General features: G+C 52.1%; 1 protein-coding gene across 1 annotated transcript in view; it reads right to left on the reverse strand.

Moving 5' to 3' along the window:
- The window catches only part of RBM19 (RNA binding motif protein 19), a 543,939-nt gene that overhangs the window by 267,703 nt on the left and 257,011 nt on the right, over positions 1-19,225 (reverse strand). Inside the window, exons 19-20 of the mRNA XM_086943257.1 lie at positions 17,480-17,559; positions 4,198-4,253 (exon numbers count right to left, since the gene is read on the reverse strand). Of these exons, the coding sequence (XP_086799383.1) occupies positions 4,198-4,253; positions 17,480-17,559 (136 nt within the window). The remainder of the gene's footprint in view (positions 1-4,197; positions 4,254-17,479; positions 17,560-19,225) is intronic.

Below are 19,225 nucleotides of genomic sequence, written 5' to 3' on the forward strand. Positions count from 1 at the left end.
CGCGACGAAAAGCGTCTTCGAACGAGTGCCGCCTTGGAAATTCCAATGTGCAGAACTGATGACATTGCGCGTTCTCTTCTGTGGCAAATAGATCTAACCAAGGCTCTCCCCTCTGCTGTAAGAGGCCTTACGCCATGTCCGAGTTCAGACGCCATTCGTGATCCATCATGCACTGACGGCTGAGTTAGTCCGCCCTGGCTTTCAGGGAACCTGCCAGGTGTTGAACCTCCAGGGTCACGCCCTGATGTTCCAGCCACTGCCAGAGGCGCAGAGCCTCCTGGCATAGGGTCCACGACCCCACCCCGCCCTGTTTGTTGCAGTACCACATGGCAGGGGTGTTGTCCGTGAACACCTGCACTACACTCCCCCGGATAGAGGGGAGGAATGCCTTCAGTGCAAGCCGGATCGCCCGCAGCTCCAGAAGGTTGATGTGGAACCGGGACTCCGCCGGAGACCAGAGGCCTCTGATCTCCGCCTCTCCCATGTGGCCCCCCCCAACCCTGGAGGGACGCGTCCGTCACAACTACGTGCTCCGGTTGAGGTAGGGAGAGGGATCTGCCGCTGACCCAATCGAGGTCCGTGAGCCACCACTGCAACTGTCTTGCAGCGCCCTCCGAGATCAAGACATGGTCGGACAAGTTGCCCTGATGCTGGGTCCACTGAAACTTCAGGTCCCACCACAGAGCCCACATCCGCCACCTGGCGTGATGCACCAGAAGGATGCAGGAGGCCATCAGCCCCAGAAGCCGCAGCGTCAACCTGACTGAGACTCGGGATGACGGCTGAAAGATCGGAATCAGAGCCTGAATATCGTGAAACCGCTGTTCAGGAGGATAAACCCAAAACTGTGCAGAGTCTAGAACCGCTCCGATGAAGAGGAGCTTCTGAGAGGGACACAGGTGTGACTTCGGCAAACTTATGGAGAACCCCAGCAGATGCAGGAGGTTGGCCGTAGTCTGGAGGGGGCTGATGACTGTCAGGGGTGAGCCCGCCTTCAACAACCAGTCGTCGAGGTGGGGGAAGACTGAAACCCCTAACCTGCGCAGAAGAGCTGCGACCACCGCCATCACTTTCGTGAACACCTGTGGGGCGCTGGTAAGGCCGAAGGGCAGCACGGTAAACTGAAAGTGCTCGTGGCCTACCGTGAACCGCAGGTAACGCCGGTGGGCCAGCAGGACGGGGATGTGAAAATAAGCGTCCTGCAAGTCCAACGCTACCATCCAGTCTCCAGGGCAGCTAAGACCTGAGCCAAAGCCAGCATCTTGAACTTCTCCTTCCGGACGAAGCCGTTGACGTTCCGCAGGTCCAAGATAGGGAGTAGGCCCCTTTTGCCCTTCTTGGGAACCAGAAAGTAGTGGGAGTAACAACCACACCCTACTTCTGGCCCAGGAACGTGCTCAATGGCCCCTTTGGCCAAGAGGGCCGTAACTTCCTCTCGCAGAATATTCAAGTGATCCCCCGACACGCGGTGGTACTGTGGTGGCATGGCTGGAGGGGTCGCCTCGAAGGGGAGGGAGTAGCCCCTTCGGACGATTTTCAGCACCCACCTGTCCGAAGTGATGTAGCGCCAGTGAAGGAGGTGATGGCGAACCCTGCCCCCACTGGCGTCATGTGGGCCTGAAAGCTCGGACTAGGAAGGCTTTGAGGGGGATGCTGCGGGGGTGGACGTGGACTAGCCTCGCCGTTGTCCCCGGGCACCGCCAGGGCGGTGACCACGTCTGCCACTGCGCTGGATGTTAGTCTGCAGCCCGTGACATGCAGGACTTGTGGGGGCGCCCTGTCCTTGGTGACGAAAGAAGCGAAAGGCAGCAGGTTGCTGGCGTGGGGCCGACAGGCCCAAGGACTTGGCCGTAGCCCTGGAGTCCTTAAAGCCCTCAAGCACACTGTCTGCCTTGTCGCCAAAGAGGCGATGGCCTTCAAACTGCATGTCCATAAGGGTATTTTGGACATCAGCCGAAAAGTTGGCGGACCTCAGCCAGGCATGGCGACGAATCGCCACCGTTGTTGCCATCGCTCTACCTAGTAAGTCCGTTGTATCCAGTCCACACCGGATAGAATACTGCGCCGCATCTCGACCCTCCGCAAGGGCTTGGGCGCGTTAGGCCAGGCCTCCTCTGGACATTGTGGCAGCACGGCCGCGACCGTGTCCTACAGAGAGTGGATATAACGGCCCAAGAGGCACGCGGTGTTAACTGACCGCAACCCCGAACTCAGGGAGGAGAACATTTTCTTTCCATACTGTTCGTACCTCTTGGATTCCCGATCGGTGGGAGCCATCAGGAATGCGGTCTGGGAGTTAGAGGCCTGGATGACCAGGCTTTCGGGGTTGGGGTGGGTGAACAGGAAGCAAGGGTCACACGGAGCAGTGCGGTAGCGTCTGGCCATGTTCCTATCTACAGGCGGACCTGTAGCGGGTCTGGAACAGTTGCCCAGAAGAACGTCGGATAAGGCCTCATTAAATGGCAGCAGAGGCTCCGAGGAGCTTGCCTGCGGTTTAAGGACCTCAGTGAGGAGGTTAGTCCTCACGGCCGCGACAGGGAGTTCAAGAGATAAGGCATTGGCAGACCGTGTCAACACCACACCATAGGCAGCCCCCTCCTCCGTAGCCATGGTAGGGAGGGGAGACAAAACCAATGTCTGGCGAAGTTTCAAGACCACCGGCATCCCCAAGCTCACCTGCCCAGTCCTGGTAAGGCTAGCACTCACGTGCCAGAGGGTCCTCAGACCCCTCTCAATCCTCCTCGCCACCCATCTCCTGATACTCAGGGTCAAAGGATGGGGCCGGGTCATAGAAGTAAAAATCTCCTAGCGTCGTCGAATACGGATCCGAATTGAGGGTAGGACTGGGGATGGCGTCGTCCAGGGACGGCGCCGGGGGAGACAACCTGGGGGTCGGCGCCGGCGAGGTGGTAAGGTCGACCGGCGGCGACCCGGATCCAGCGGGGCCCTGTGGCGCCGGGACCGAAGTCGCTGACGGCCCGCTTGGGGAACCAGACGGAGGAGCTCGCGACCTCATGGCCATGAGGAAGGCCTCGATCTCCTCCGCTGTCACGTTCTGGCCAGGGACCGGCGGGTATGGAGCAGGCCGTGACGCCTGCGGCTCCGGCGGAGCCGCGTGTGCGGTGTCGTCCGAACCCCCGGCCGGGTCGTGCGAGCGTCGGGGGGAGTCAGAAGAGCGATGTCGCCTCTTCGACTTCTTGTGCCTCTTACCTGAGGACTTGGAGCCCGAGGAATGATTTTGACTCCCGGAGCTATGACGACTCTGGCTCTGCGACCGGTCCCTCAACCTCCTTCCGGACAGGGACCTCGAACGGCACGGGCCGACTGCCGGAGCTCGAGGCGCTTGCAGGACCGCTCCCGCCTAGCCTTCGACGTCAAGGCCCGGCAGTAGGGGCACGACTTGTCGTGGTCGGGCCCCAGGCAATGAAGGCACCGGCGATGGGGGTCGGTAACCGACATCAGTCGGCTGGAGTCGACGCAGGGGTTGAACCCTGGCATCCCTACCGGCACGTCGGAGTCGGTCGACTCGAAAAGCAGATCAAAAAGATCCAAATAGTTTCGTAAAAAATGGACTAAAGGGTACCACTTTCTCCGGACCTGCGCTTGCTGGCGGGGAAAAAAGAAGAACAGACGTCAGCGCGCGAGGGCGGCGTCTAAGTACTCCGATGACGTCATACCGGTGCCAACGACGGACGCGGAGCCGCAGACGACCCCTACCGACGCACAGGGGTACTGCTACACAAAATTTTGTGGATCCAGTCTGACGCCTGGGGATATTCTAAGGTAAGGAATCTAATACTAACCTGTTTCTTTCAGATATGGCTGGCAAGTGGCATTTCAAAAGTCATACATGAGTACTTCAATCTGCTTTCATAGTTGCAACACGGGATGAAAATGAGAACAAATGTGGACTATCAGAAAATGGTTTCCAACATTCCACGATTATTCTCTGCAAAGGTTACTTCAAATTTGAGAATAAATAAAGCAAAGGTGATGTCCCTAGGGCACAAGAGCAGGACCACTAAATGGAAAAACCAAGACGCTGTGTGTCCACTGGCGTCTTTTATACTGCTACGGTATTACATCTGGTCATGACACATGATACAATGTTTTAAAAAGCTAGGTATAAAGTGAACTGGCTACCAGAGTAACATGGGCGATATAGTCATACATGCTGTAGAAAGGTGCATCACTTACTTGATGGCTCTTTCAGAAAGTTTTACTTCAAGCTGGTGCTCATCAACAAGACAATGCTGTAAAAGAAGACAAAGGCAGGCACTTAAGAAGGCACTCTGGAAGTCTGTTGGAGCCCACAGCTAATGACCCATTGGTTATTTCTATTACAGCTTAAACGTTACATGCTCCTATCAGCTTCCTCCAACATACAAGGCCAAACAAGAGGCAAACTCTATATCACTAAGCAATTCTGAGCCAATGTTTCTGGATTAAACAAGAAACAGGCAATCCTATGCACCTTTAGTAAATGTGTTATTTTTATTCATTATGCCCCCTCCTCTTATAAGCCTTGGAACTGTGCGGAACCTTGTGGCAGAACTGAATACAAAGCCCTACAAATTAAGGTGTGAGTTCATGGTACGTACCTTCCTCGACCATACTGTTCTACATTACAGCCATTTCTGACCTCTTAATAACAAATTTAATCAACAGGCTTGATGCAGTACTAGTATCTTTGGTGATGTCAGATTACACACAAGTAGCATTATTATAGAGTATATCTCTTTTTGCTACCAGCAAATTAAGGTCAGAAATGTGTGAACTGAACCAGTTTCACAAACCTTTAAGGTTGTACTGAACATCTGCTATCAAGTTTGCTTCTACAGAGTAGTGCTGAACAAATAAACATGAGGTGGCTTGCATGCCTTCCTCGTACATATCAAAAACAAGAACAGCTTTTTGGATGCAAAATACTTCTACTCCTATGGAGTAAGAATATATTTCTGCAAGGAGTGGTGGCCCTGAATGCCACAGTAAACATTAAGTGTGATACATTTTAAAGACAGGCAGGTTTTTGTGAATTGTGGTTTGCCACCTTAATGTACGAGTTACTTACCTTTGTATCTGGCAGAGACGATTCTAGCTGCAGATTCCTTCACGTAGAATTATCCCCAGGAGTGAGACTGGATCCAGAAACTTTTTGCCACAGCATCCCTGCACGTCGGGGGCAGGGCAGCATCACGCGACTCCGCCCAGGCGTAGCCCGCGTACGTGACATCAGCGAGGTCACATAAGCCCCACCCCGGCACACCTAAGTCAGTTTTCTTCGGAGAACTTTTCCGCACCACAACGCAGAGCCACCAGACAAAAAACTATGGGAGCATGGGAACAGTGTGCGAAAGAGTATATAAAAAAAGAAAAACAGAAAGGCCCCATAAGGAACAGTGCAACACTGCAGTGTCCAAGGGCAGGGACAGAAGGAAGGACAGAGCAGAGTCCTGAGCAGCCACCCTGCCAGTACATAGACAGCCACTCCCCTCCTCTCCCCCGGGGACAGGGAACTGTGTAAAAAGTCATGACACATGTAGCAGGCCTACAACCTTCATCCCGAAACAAGGAAGGGGAGAGAGTCACAAAAGGCGGGAACAACCAACTTCAAAGCCACCCCAGCATAGAGGGCAACCACCCCCAAGAAGGGTAAGGCACGGCCAGAGGACCCCACCTCAGAGGTCAGTAGAGGGGTCTGGACCACTAGCAGCAAGAGGAAGGGAGGGCAGAGATTGAAGGCAAACCTACCCAACCTGGAGCAGCCAGAGCAGCGGGGCACAGGAGCACCAGAACCCTACCTTCCAAGAACCTAAGAGGAGGAAAGAACAGCAACCAGACAAAGCCACCGTCAAGAGAAAAAGAAGGTATGCACAGGAGACAGTGCCCCCCACCGGGAGGCGAGAACCGAAGACCAGCCCAGGGGTCCTCGCAGAACGGGGAGGAAGGGTGGGCCGTGAAGGAATCTGCGGCTAGAATCATCTCTGCCAGATACATTGTTACCGAAGGTAAGTAACTCGTACATCTGATAGAGACTACTAGCTGCAGATTCCTTCACGTAGAATAGATACCCTAACAATAGCCACGGGGAAGGAGGGTCTGGGAAAGGACACCACCAGTCTGGACAGGACAGAGGGCCCACAGGGGACAAGACCTGTAGACCAGGGAAGTAACCTTGTCCCTTCCAGGCAAGAGGACCCCCACAAGTTGAACACCAGCAACCCCAAGAGGGAAGTAGGAGGAAGAAGGAAGAGTGAAGAGGCCCATACACTCGCAACATAGGAACCAAGGGCAAGTCCTTAGAGGCCGAAGCACCCCACTCCACCCCCAAGGCAACAGAGCTTCCACTCAATGCCAGGACAGGCAGAGGAACAAGAAGAAGAAGCCTAGAGGGCCCAAGGAAACGAGGGAAAGAGGCGAGCCATCCCAGATGGAAGGCAACAGGCCAGACAGAACGGCACCTATAGCCATAAGCCACCAAAAGCAAGAAGAACACACAAGCATCCCAGCTCTCAGCACAAGAGTAGGAAGGAGAGGAAATGCCAGGACCCACTACTACAAGGGTCGCGCACACAACCTCAAGAAGCAATAGCAACATACAGAAACGCAATGGAGACACGCACCCGAAGGCAACCAGCACTCCCTAGCAGACCTTAGCTATATAACAGCTACCTCTAACCCACATAGGGTACGGTAAGTCCCAAGACATGGGAACCCTCTTTGGAAGAACTTCCGCAGCAGAGGAGAAAACAAAGAGTCACGGGGGAAAAACAGCCCATCGGAAGGCTTGGCAGCAGCCCAAAGAAAAACAGAAGGCCTAATCTCAGGGCCAAGTCTGTGTAACAATTCCAGCAGCCAACAATGTCAAAGTCCGGCAAGGAGGACTCAAATGCCAGAAAACACAACCTACAGCAAGGGCAACCGGTCCAAAAAGGCCCAAATTAGCTCAACTGTGCAGTCACTGAGGAGGGGAAGGAGGAGGAGGAGGAGGAGGAGGAGAATAAGGCGGAGGAGGAGGACGGAGCCCTGCCAGGAACCTCTGGATGGCAGAGTCAGCCGGGGCCTGGAACAACAGGATTCCATCAAACAGAAGATCAATGAGCCGCTCCCGAATATTTTCAGGGAACACGCCGTCCCGAAGCTAAGCATGGCGACAGAGGGCGACTGAGGAAGCCATGGCCCGGCGCAGGACCTCCGAGATGTCCAGAGCAGAGCAGAGAATAAACGCCACTAGCTCCCGGCCATCCAAAGCATGATGCCGTAAGTCCACCTGAACAGTCTCTTGGAAAGCTGGGGATCCCAGAGACTCCGCTGAGTCCCACAAACAAGAGGAGGCCCTAGCCAATACACACAAGGTGTTAAGGGTCCGCAGGGCAGCGCTGGTCGAGGCGAACATGTTGCACCCACAAGAGTCCAGCCAGCGGGTGTCCCGGGATGGCGGAGTCAAGAGTGGCGGCAGGGAGGGAAAAGCAGTCCGTAAAAGTGGACTGGCAGCAGAGGGGTATAGGTAAAGGCACGCCGGGTCATGCGGCGCCTGAAGGTGTCGGTGCAGAAGGTGTTGAGGCACTGGATCCCCCGAGGCAGGACGCCTCCAAGCCCCCGCCAGGGAAGAAAGGAGCGAACCCTCAAAGGGAAGCAAGATCTCCCTCCCACCAGAGCCCAGGTGGAGGACTTCCGAGAGATGGTCCGCCAGGAAATGAGCAATCAAGTCACACATGCGCAAAAAGACCACAACGCGTGAGTGAAGGGCGCCTTTTAGGGCCCCGCGGAGAAGAAAGCAGCTCCTCCGTGGGTGACGGATGTAAACTAAGGTGGCCGTCCCCGAAGCCAAGCGGGATGGGCAAAGGCCAGACCTGGAAGCCAGAAGGTACCGTAGAATGGGGGACCTGCCGTTCCTCCGACGAACACCTCGGTCTCAGAAAAGGCGGGGAGCCACCCTTCGACGCCGCCGGTGAAAAAGACACCACACGGCGGCCAGTCTCCAGGGGAAAAGGACATCAATATGCAGCCAGCCTCCGGAGAAGAGGGAGCGTCCGAAGACGAATCCGCGGCACGACCTCTGTGTGGAGCCGTAGAATCCGCACCTTGAGGCAGGACGCCAGTCCCATCCGGTGCTGAAGGAGAGACCGGAGAGCGAGGCCTGCAAAGTAGCCGCGTATGTCTCCATCTAGACTCTCAACACCCCAGCACCGTGAAACAGTAGATAGGAGGCCGACACGCGGGGCAGAATCACCAGCAGAGAGTCCACGCCCCCGGCAGGCCGAACACCAGCCCCCGAGACAAACTGCGACACTTACCCACCGGGGAGCGACGCTCTCGCGACATCGGAGAAGGATGAGGACGACGACCACGGCCGTATCTGAAGCCAACTGCTGAGGCTGATCGAAAGGAGGAACTCTACCTGGAGAGACGGGCCAAGAGTAGTTTCATCCGGCGCTCCCGCCGCGACTTCGGCTTCAACTGTTGGCACGCCTCACAATCAGTGGTGCCGTGATCCTCCCCTAAACACCACACACAAATGAAATGAGGGTCCATCGCCGACATAAGACTCCCACACGACGTGCAAGTTTTGAAGCCTGAAGGCATTCGCACACTGTTCCACCAAGAGAAAAGACAATGGTGAAGAAAAAAGGGCCCAAAACAGGCCCGCAGCAAGACCGGATCCGCGTTGCACGCAGAAAAGGAAAAAACGGACTTTGGCGCGCCGGGATGGGGCTTATGTGACCAAGTATGCGGACGACGCCTGGGCGGAGTCGCGTGATGCCGCCCCGTACCCGGCGTGCAGAGATAATGTGTTAAAAAGTTTCTGGATCCAGTCTCACACCTGGGGATGATTCTACGAGAAGGAATCTGTGACTAGTAGTCTCTATCAGATTCAAAAATACCACAAGGAGAAACATTAAGCTGCTTAGTGCAGAAATTCACTTCCATGTTGAATGACTTTACCCAGCTCGGAAAAATGGGGAGTATCGAAACTCCAAGCTCACTCTACTTCCATATCTTTATTAGCTACCATTCCATCTGCAGTCTTCTGGGACTGACAGAAAGCACACTGGCAAAACTTTGTAGAGGGAGGGAGAAAAGGTAAAGTAGACCAAGCAGGATTATGACTCTTGTTTGAAGATTCACAGAACGTATAATACCCGAGTCATCATGATCAAGAGGTAGGAAAAACATAAAGAGCACAAGTTACTACTTGTGTAACGATATATCTGTAAGAGACATTAGTTAGTGATAGATTCCTTACCTTAGAAAAGTCCCCAGGCGTCAGACTGGATCCGGAAAGTTTTTGCTTTGCAGTACCCCTGCACGTCGGTAGGTGGCGTTGTGCAGCCCTGCGTCCGTCACTGGCGTTGTGAGCGCTGAGATGACGTCACAGAGACTACTTAGGCGCCACCCATGCGCGCTGGCATCCGTTCTGTACACGACTTTCCGTGCCGAAACACAGAGCCATGCAAGATACTGACCATTGGTGCATAAAACTAGGGCCCTAAATGGGGATGACCTTAACCCTAGTAATCTGTTAGCAGAACGGGGAGGATGGGTGGAGCGGTAAGGAATCTATCACTAACTAATGTCTCTTACAGATATATTGTTACACAAGTAGTAACTTGTGCATCTGAAAGCGACACGTTGGTGATAGATTCCTTATCTTAGAATAGATACCCCAGCAATACCAACCCCGGTGGTGGGTCTGCGAACAAGACTACACCAGAAAGTCACGGAGCACAGAACAGCCAAAGAAGCTGTCACTCCGGACCTGACTGTCAAGGTAGTAGTGCTTGGTAAACATGTGCAGCGAGGCCCACGTAGCTGCTTGACAAATGTCCTGTAAGGGAACGCCGCGTCCCAAGGCAGTAGTGGCTGCAGTTGCCCTGGTGGAATGGGCACGCAGCCCCACAGGAGGCTCCTTCTTGGCCAAGGAGTAACATGCTTTGTTGCACAGAATGATCCACGGGGAGATTGTCCGTTTGTGCACAGCCTGACCCTTTTTGGCGCCCACGTAACCAACAAAAAGCTGATCATCCACCCGGAACTGCTGTGTACGCTGCAGTTAGAATGCAAGCACACGTTTTGGGTCCAGACAGTGGAGCCTCTCCTCTTCCCTTGAAGGATGCGGAGGCGGAAATTAGGTGGAAAAAGTAATGGTCTGCCCGATGTGGAAGGGCGTGAAAACCTTTGGCAGAAAAGAAGGACGGGTCCTTAAAACCACCTTGTCCGGATGAACAGAAAGGAAAGGAGGTTCGGAAGAAAGGGCATGGAGCTCACTCACTCTCCTGGCAGAGGTGATAGCCACCAGGAAAGACATCTTTAGAGTGAGAAGACGTAAGGGACAGTTATGAAGGGGCTCAAAGGGAGCGCACATCAAAAAGTCAAGACAAGATTTAAGTCCCACTGAGGCATCATGAAGGGTATGGGTGGAAATGTATGCGTAATGCCCTTAAGAAAACGGTTAACAACCGGGGACTTAAAAAGAAAAGGCTGATCTGGAAGCCGTAGAAAGGCAGAGATGGCCGAAAGATAACCTTTGACGGTGTCCAGAGCAGAGCCCTGCTGGGCCAAAGAGAGAAGGAACAGAAGAACCTCAGAAAGAGGGGAAGTAAGGGGGTGCACAGACTTTGCCTCGCACCATGCCACAAATCTGTTCCACATGCAGGCATATACTGTTTTGGTGGAGGGACGCCTGGCTGCCAGAATGACATCACAGACTTCGGGAGGAAGATCGAAAGGTGTCAACTGTCGCTACTCAATCTCCACGATGGAGGCTGGACAGGTTCGGGTGGAGGACTGTCCCCTGCTGCTGCGGCAGAAGATCCTCCCGGAGAGGCAGACGGATCGGGGATTGATGCTCATACTGAGTAGCTCGGGATGCCATACTCTTTGAGCCCAGTTCGGTGCCACAAGAATGACTTGGGCCCGGTCGCGCCTCATCTTCTTCAGTACTCTGGGCAGAAGTGGTATAGGGGGAAAGGCGTACAACAGACCGCAACTCCACTCGCGAAGAACAACGTCTCCCAGAGAGTGCTGCCTTGGAAATTCCAACACGCAGAACTGATGGCATTGCGCGCTCTCTTTGGTGGCGAATAGATCTAACCAAGGCTCTCCCCACTGAAGAAAGAGACCTTGTGCCACGTCCGAGTTCAGATGCCATTCGTGATCCACCATGCACCGGCGACTGAGTTCGTCCGCCCTGGCATTCAGAGAACCTGCCAGGTGTGGAACCACCAGGTTAATGCCTTGTTGTTCCAGCCATGTCCAGAGGCGGAGAGCCTTCTGACATAGGGTCCATGACCCCACCCCACCCTGTTTGTTGCAATACACATGGCGGTGGTGTTGTCCATAACACCTGCACTACACTTCCCTGGACAGGTGCACTTCCCTGCCTTTAGTGCAAGTCGGATCGTCCGCAGCTCCAGAAGGTTGATATGGAGCCGGAAATCCGCCGGAGACGAGGGGGCTCTGATCTCCGCCTCTCCTATATGGCCTCCCCATCCCAGGAGGGACGCATCTGTCACCACTGTGTGCTCCGGTTGGGGAAGGGAGAAGGATCTGCCACTGACCCAATCTCGATTTGTGAGCCACCATTGCAATTGTCGTGCAGCGCCCTCCGAGATCCGGATGCGATCGGACAGGTTGCCCTGATGCTGTGCCCACTGGAACTTCAGGTTCCACTGCAGTCCCGCATATGCCATCTGGCATGTGTCACCAGCAGGATACAGGAGGCCATCAGGCCAGAAGCCGGAAGGTCAGCCTGACAGAAACCCAGGATGGAGGCTGAAAGAGCGGAATCATAGCCTGAATATCCTGGACCCGCTACTCGGGAGGATAAACCCGAAACAGCGTCGAATCCAGAACCGCTCCGATGAAGGGGAGCTTCTGAGAGGGACTCAGGTGTGACTTCGCCACATTGATGGAGAACCCCAGCAAATGCAAGAGGTCAGCCGTAGTCTGGAGGTGGGTGAATACTGTCTTGGGTGAGCCTGCCTTCAACAGCCAGTCGTCGATGTAGGGGAAGGCTGACAGCCCTGACCTGTGCAGATGAGCTGCGACCACCGCCATCACCTTCATGAACACCCGAAGGGCACTGGTAAGGCCGAAGGGGAGCACGGCAAACTGAAAATGCTCCTGGCCTACAGAAGGAAGGAGATGTGAAAATATGGGTCCTGCAAGTCCAACGCCACCATCCAGTCTCCAGGGCAGCCAGGACCTGAGCCAGAGTCAGCATCTTGAACTTCTCCTTCCGGATGAAGCGATTGACGTCCAGGAGGTCCAAGATGGGGCGCAGGCCCCCCTTTTCCTTCTTGGGACCATAAAGTAGTGGGAATAACAACCACTCCCTACTTCCTGACCTGGAACGCGCTCAATGGCCCCCTTGGCCAGGGGGGCCGAGACTTCCTGACGGAGAAGAGTCAAATGATCCCCCGACATGCAGTGGTACCGAGGTGGCATGGCCGGAGAGGAGGACAGAAAGGGGAGTGCGTAACCTTGGCTGATTATCTGCAGCTCCCACCTGTCTGATGTAATTTTGCGCCAGTGGTGGAGGTGGTGGCTAATCCTGACATCCACCGGCGTGGGGTGCTCTCTGAAGCTCGGATTAGTAAGGCTTAGAGGCGGGAGCAGCGGGGTGGAAGTGGACTTACCTAGGCGCTGGTTACCAGACCCGCCCCTGCGGAATCCACGGCCGCGCTGAGGCTGGTTCTGCACAGGCTTGCCGGAAGAGCGTGCCTGGGTGCCCCTGCCCTGGCCACGGAAGGAACGAAACCCAGGCGTGGCAGGGTTCTTTGTGGAAAGACCCTAGGACTTAGCCATGGCCCGAGAGTCGTTAAAGTGCTCCAGGGCATTGTCGGCCTTATCGCCAAAGAGGCGGTAGCCATCAAAGGGCATGTCCATGAGCGAGCTCTGGACATCGGGTGAGAACCCAGTGGAACGCAATCAGGCGTTATGCCGCAACACCACAGTTGTGGAAATTGCCCTGCCCAACAAATCAGCGGTGTCTAAACCACACCTGATGGCAACTTCGCTGCATCTTTGCCTTCCGCCATCATCTGGGAAAGGACAGCCTGGACCTCCTCAGAACACTGAGGCAAGACCTCAGCTACCGAATCCCACACTGCATAGGAGTAACGACCCAATAAGGAGGCGGTGTTAACCGACCACAACCCCAAGCTGGATGAGGACAACAACCTCTTGCCAAATTGGCCTAGCCTTTTAGAGTACTTATCCGGCGGAGCCATGGGAAAGGCACTCTGCGACGTTGAGGCCTGAATGACCAGGCTTTCAGGAGTGGGGTGAGTGGTCAAGAAGGCGGGATCATCATGCGCCGGGCGATGACGCCTAGCAACGTTTTTATCCACCGGCGCCCCCGAGGCCGGTCGCAACCAAGTGCCCAAGAGGACTTCGGTGAGGGCCTCATTGAAAGGAAGAAGTGGCTCCGACGATGTAGACGCCATCTGGAGCACCTCCGTAAGGAGGTTGGTCTTAATGGCCACCGTAGGGAGGTCGAGATGGAGAGCCTCTTCAGCCCGACGCAGCACCACGGTGTAGGAAGCACCCTCCTTCATAGTAGGTGGAGGACAGGCAAACCCCGGGTCAGAAGACACATCAAGAAGTCACACTGCCGGGCAAGAGGGTCCTCGGAGTCGTCCCAGTCCTCGTCCAGCTCCGGAGTAGAGGGAGCCGGCTGCAGCGGCAGGGCTGGAGCCTGAGAGGGGGCTAGCGGCGTCAGAACGGCGCCGAAAACGGAGCCGGTCGGGGCTGAGCCAGTGCCGTATCCCAATTCGGATCCCAAGTTGGAACAAACTAGTCTGAGAACCGGGACAGGGGCGGGAGAAACGGCACCCGGCGGCGCCGGGGCCAGACTCAAGGTGGTGCCAAGGCCGGAGCCAGCGGCGCTGCACCTTGTGGCGCCGGGGCCGGAGTCAGCGTTGCAGGATCCTGTGGCGCTGGGGCTGGCGCCAGTGGCGGAGCTGCCGGGCCAACAGGATCCGGACACAGAACCTCGAGGCACTAAGGCGCGCCGGCGGGAGCCCGGGCCAAAAAAGGTGGTCCATGGCAGCAAGAAACTATTGCATCTGTTCGGCAGTCGCCGACGGACCCGGGTATAGCGGGTAGGCTGCAGGACTCCCCGGCCCCAGAGGCACCACAGGTGCGGAGGCCCTGTTCCCCTCGTCCATCTCCAGGGAGCAACGGGGGGACGTCGGGAGAGAAAACACGCTTCTTCGACTTCTTTTTATGGCTTCGCTTACCGGAATCTGAAGGTGAAGACTTAGAGTCCGAGGAGCTATGGCTCCAGTCCCGCAAGTGGTCCCGCAAATGGCCCCTAGACCCAGAGCAGCGGTGAGAGGAGTGCTGGACCTCCAGCAACTTCCGGCGCCGCTCCCGCTAGGCCTTCAGGGCCATGGCCAGACAGTCTCTACAGTCCCAGGAGTCATGGTCGGTCTCCAGGCAGTAGAGGCACACATCGTGGGGGTCCGCCACCGACATGTTTCGGAGGCACGACCCACAACACTTAAAACTGGGCATTCCTACGTGCACCAGGAGACAAAAAAAGGAGACAAAAAGTCTCAAAAAGTAGTCAAAAAATGACTGATGTACGTGCTCAATCCGGATCTGCACTTTCGGCGTGGAAAAAGAAAGAAATGATGTCAGCACGCATGGGTCGCGCCCAAGTAGTCTCTGTGACGTCACCTCGGCGCTCACGACGCCAGTGACGGACACGGAGCCGCACGACGCCACCTACCAACGCGCAGGGGTACTGCTAAGCAAAAACTTTCCGGATCCAGTCTGACGCCTGGGGAATATTCTAAGGTAAGGAATCTATCACTAACGTGTCTCTTTCAGATCCTCCTTTCTACAGGGGGGCACACTTGCTGAAGGATAAGAGATTTAATGTAAATGAGTTCCTCTTCTGGAAGAGAAACTGATTTAACAAACACTAACTTGCATGAGTGCTTGGTTTGGGGCTAGAAGACAAACTTCATTTTTTACCTGGGAGTACTTGCTCGCCTGTAATCTTGGAGGAATTGCAGGTCTGAGTAGGGTACCTACACATTGAGCAGCACATATTAAAAGGCAAGGCACAGGTCAGAAATTACAATGTATTAAGCAGGATAATGAGCACCATATCTCCCTATGTTTTTTTAACCACCTCAAGGTCCAAAGCTGTGTTCCATACAGCTTGGATCTGGGAAAAGAGAAAACTATACCACTGCTGACTCACCCTGGCAATTATGGGGGGACATACCCTTGGAGGCATGGTTTGTGAAGTAACATTATAAGAAATTGCTAGTAGGCACCTCCCATAACCTGCATTAATTAATTATCAAAGTGATTTTTTTTAATTCTTGGCTGAAGGAAGTTCTGAAATTGTAGCATTCAATTTCTTTGCTTGGGGTGAAATAAACAATGCCCCCTTATTTTCCATAAGAAAAGCTATTTCACTATGCGAACAATCCTTTGACAGAACTATCCAGAGATCTTTTTCTTTTTATGCCTACGAGAACTGGACTTGAGATGTCGGGGTCTACATCTTAAAAGTAGCTACCACCTGCCATGGAGGGATGACTAAAGGTACATAGACTTTAGCTTAATGTCAATGCTCTTGGTCATCATCGGGTATGAGATGGGCGTGAAATATTCAGTGAAAATCCACAATAATCACTTCATAAGGAGGGGATACCTTTAGACGTAAAAGTAGATGGTAATGTATTAGTTGTCTGATGCACTGAAGTCCCAGGGAGTTCCCGCTTTGTGAATAACTGCATTTTAAGCCTATGCAGTGTGAAGATCCACCTCTTGGAAACCAGGCTCTGAACCACCATTTTCTCTTTAATTTAGCTATAGAATGCATAGAGACTGGTGAGCATTCTATGTTAGGATTCGACACTGCAACAATTTCTTCTAATTATGCCTTAGGTTCTGACATAGTAGAGCAGAAATCTCTACTGCTGCCCTCACTAGATTTAAAGCCAGGATGAACTCATTACAGCAGTTCTCCCGCCTACACATTTGAAAATAGTGAAACAAGCCTAGTCCAAATGTCCAGCTGAGGGAATGATGTAGGCAGATGGCCCACAATCTCTTGATTTATTTGCATGGTGCAACAGGAAAAGTGTGGAACTGAGCTTCATAGGACACCCAAAGGGAGCATCCCATTTAAGGTCTGCAAAATCCTCCATATGGAGAACAATGAGAACAAAGGGTGAGATGAGGGACATCTCCAACTGAAGAAGATGAGATCTACTGAAAAACGGAATATTACGAGGCAAGAAACTGTACCAGAATCTATCTCTTGTGTCAAGTGTGGCCTCAACCATTGATATGGAGAAGTAAAAACCGTCCTCTAATGATGGTAAACTATTGCGACAGACCTCTAAACTTGCTCGCCTAAGCAAAGTGCTAGAATTGATTTCTGGATTTTGCTCCTTACCTGTCCATGGAAACAATAGGGGTTTTATAAGGGGTCTACCCATGGCAGAGTTGTCAAGGATTCTAGCAGGACAGGGATTTCCTTGATGCTGAATTATCAGACTTCTAATGGGGACTCTCACCCTCCCTCCCCAGCACAAGAGCATGGGGGATTTTAATAAGGAAAGAGCAGGTACAATAAATACTTCTATAAATAATAGCAGGGTCAGACAACTAACAGAACATGGGTGGAAACATTGTCCACGAACAAAGAAAACCCCAAGGGTAAAGTTACAACGTAAGATGAGACAAGGAGAATCTGTTCAGAACAGATACAAAATACTAACATGGGATGTGGATGCAAGGGGGCGTGAGATCCTAGAGCCATTGGAACATCTATTTGCCACATAGTTTAGCCCATTATGGTATTGTTCAGGACAGATGTAAATGCAATGAATGGCTCCTTGCATGGTTGTAACTGATGTGACGCTGAATAATACAAACTTGTAAGAGGGAATATATTTCTCTTTTCACAAGTCTTGGCCCCTGTTTCTCAAAGGGAATAATGAGTTACAGTCCATGGAAAATTCTACAACTACACCTCTTAATGAGTCAGCAGCAGTGGAAAGTTACCTCATGTACTCTGAATGTTTACCATTGACGTTTTAAGGGACAATAAATTGGACTGTGGACAATAATGTGATGTAAGAGGATGAGATGGTATTTTTTATGGTTATAGCACAGCTGCTGCATTAGAGTAGATGTTCATATACATATTAAGTTCTATTATACACTCAGGGACAGAAAAAGTATGGGAATTGAAGAATACAAAGTAACTGCTGCCAGCTTCCTGCACTCCGAGCTTTCTTCTTACAATGTAGTGTCAGTTACAGTGAGCCAGAAGTGTTCTGTTAGTGACAGGGAATTCCAACGCATTCAATAATGCATATGTGGAATATTAGTACTAGTAGCTGCAAATTCTTAGACGTGTCATCTATGGATTCCACCAGCTATCCAGGCACCACCCTTTCCCTGTCCAAGCCTCACATTTTCCTTGCAGGATAGTTCTCACCTGTAGCTGTCGAATGGCTTTCTGCGCATGCTCTGGCTTTTTGTATTCTACAAAGCCAAATCCCATGGATAGCAAAGCACCTGTGGGGAGAAGGGATGCATGAGATCATGGCGTCCAAGGGAAAAGGGAGAGGGTAACAGCAGAGAACCAAAAACATAAAAACACTCATTTACAGAGAAAGGGAGACCATGGACAATGAGAATTCAACATTTCTTGGAGCATGTAATGTCTGAAGTCCTCACCTTGTGGGCAGTTCTACAAAGCATTGTGTAACCACCCCAGCAGGAAGAAATAAGAAAAATAGCGGGGAGTAAATAATCTGGTAGGAGAATCTTTCATACCTTAAAGAACAAAATCTCCCTGTGATTCACTGGTATGACAATTCAGAACTGTTTAGAATACAAGGACTCGCCAATAGAAAAATCCAACACATCTTGGAGCTAAGACCCCCAACAGAGATCTCATAGATATGTCGTCAACAATCCATAAGAGAAGACAACCTCCAAAGTGCTCACTTATGGGGTGTGAGTACACTGCTCAAAAGAAGGCAATCTCTCAAGCCCTAGCTGATAAGATTAAAGAACATCTTAGCTGTGACTGATGGAAAGTTGACACATCACTAACAGCAGACAGCCTCTTAATAGTGTGTTGGCCTGATATCATGATAGACAAACTTTACAGCCCACTCTCATAAAATAATAATACATCACTTGAAAAACACAACCTCTCAAGGACTTACTGATGAAATGCTTTTTTAAAACGTAAAGAAAACTCAAATACACAACTCTAGGAACACAGCATAATGGTTGAAGAACATGAGTGAGTATGAGTGAGTATGAATAGGAATGTACAAAAATATATCATCATATTTGCAATAAACACACCTGGAACCCCAACCTCAAACAGCACTCAACAGCACCCCTTGTTGACTGATATTTTTGTTTTTTTATCCCTTGTACAGTGTTCTGCTGCACTCTAGGTGGTCTCTGCTATATAAATATCAAACATAGATAGATCTAGACTATATTAGGTTGAAAGAAGAGTCAATCATGGAAGGAGTCTCATTAAAAAAGAGTAAAAGGAACGGCAGCAGCAATAATATAAAATGGAAAGCCTGACAGAGTGTATAAGAGAAACGTTTTTGGGAAAATTAGCTCTAGTCACATTTTGGATTTCTGAATTAATAATAATAATAATAAATAATAATAAAGCATTTATTAAGCGCCTGGCTGCACAAAACTGTGTATCCCCGCGCTAACTGCTAGTGCAAAACAATCCAAAGGAAAAGAGTCCAAAACTAAGCAAAGGGATTACTATTTAGGGAACAGGTGAGTTTTTAATTTTGCTCTGAATCTCATTTCGGAGGGCTCCATCCGCAAGTGGATCGGAAGAGCATTCCAGTGTTTAGTGGCCAAATAGCGGAAAGACCTTCCTCCCATTTTAGCTCTTGTGAAGCGAGGGATTTTGAATAGCATCATGCCCGACGATCTTAAATCTCTCGTCGGGCGATGAATGGTAATGAGGCTTTTCAGGTAGTCGGGACCTCTATTCTGGGCAATGCGGTGGGCATAGCAGAGCGTCTTAAATATAATTCTCTCTTTAATAGGGAGCCAGTGGAGTTTGGCTAGCGCATTTTTGGAGGAGGCTTTTCTAGGGAGACCAAGCACCAGCCGTGCAGCTGAGTTCTGAACACATTGTAATTGGTGCAGTCCCTTCTGGTTCAGGCCTAACAGGAGAGCATTGCCA

This window comes from Lissotriton vulgaris, chromosome 11 (assembly GCF_964263255.1).
Source record: "Lissotriton vulgaris chromosome 11, aLisVul1.2, whole genome shotgun sequence".
NCBI classification, from domain to species: Eukaryota; Metazoa; Chordata; class Amphibia; order Caudata; family Salamandridae; genus Lissotriton; species Lissotriton vulgaris.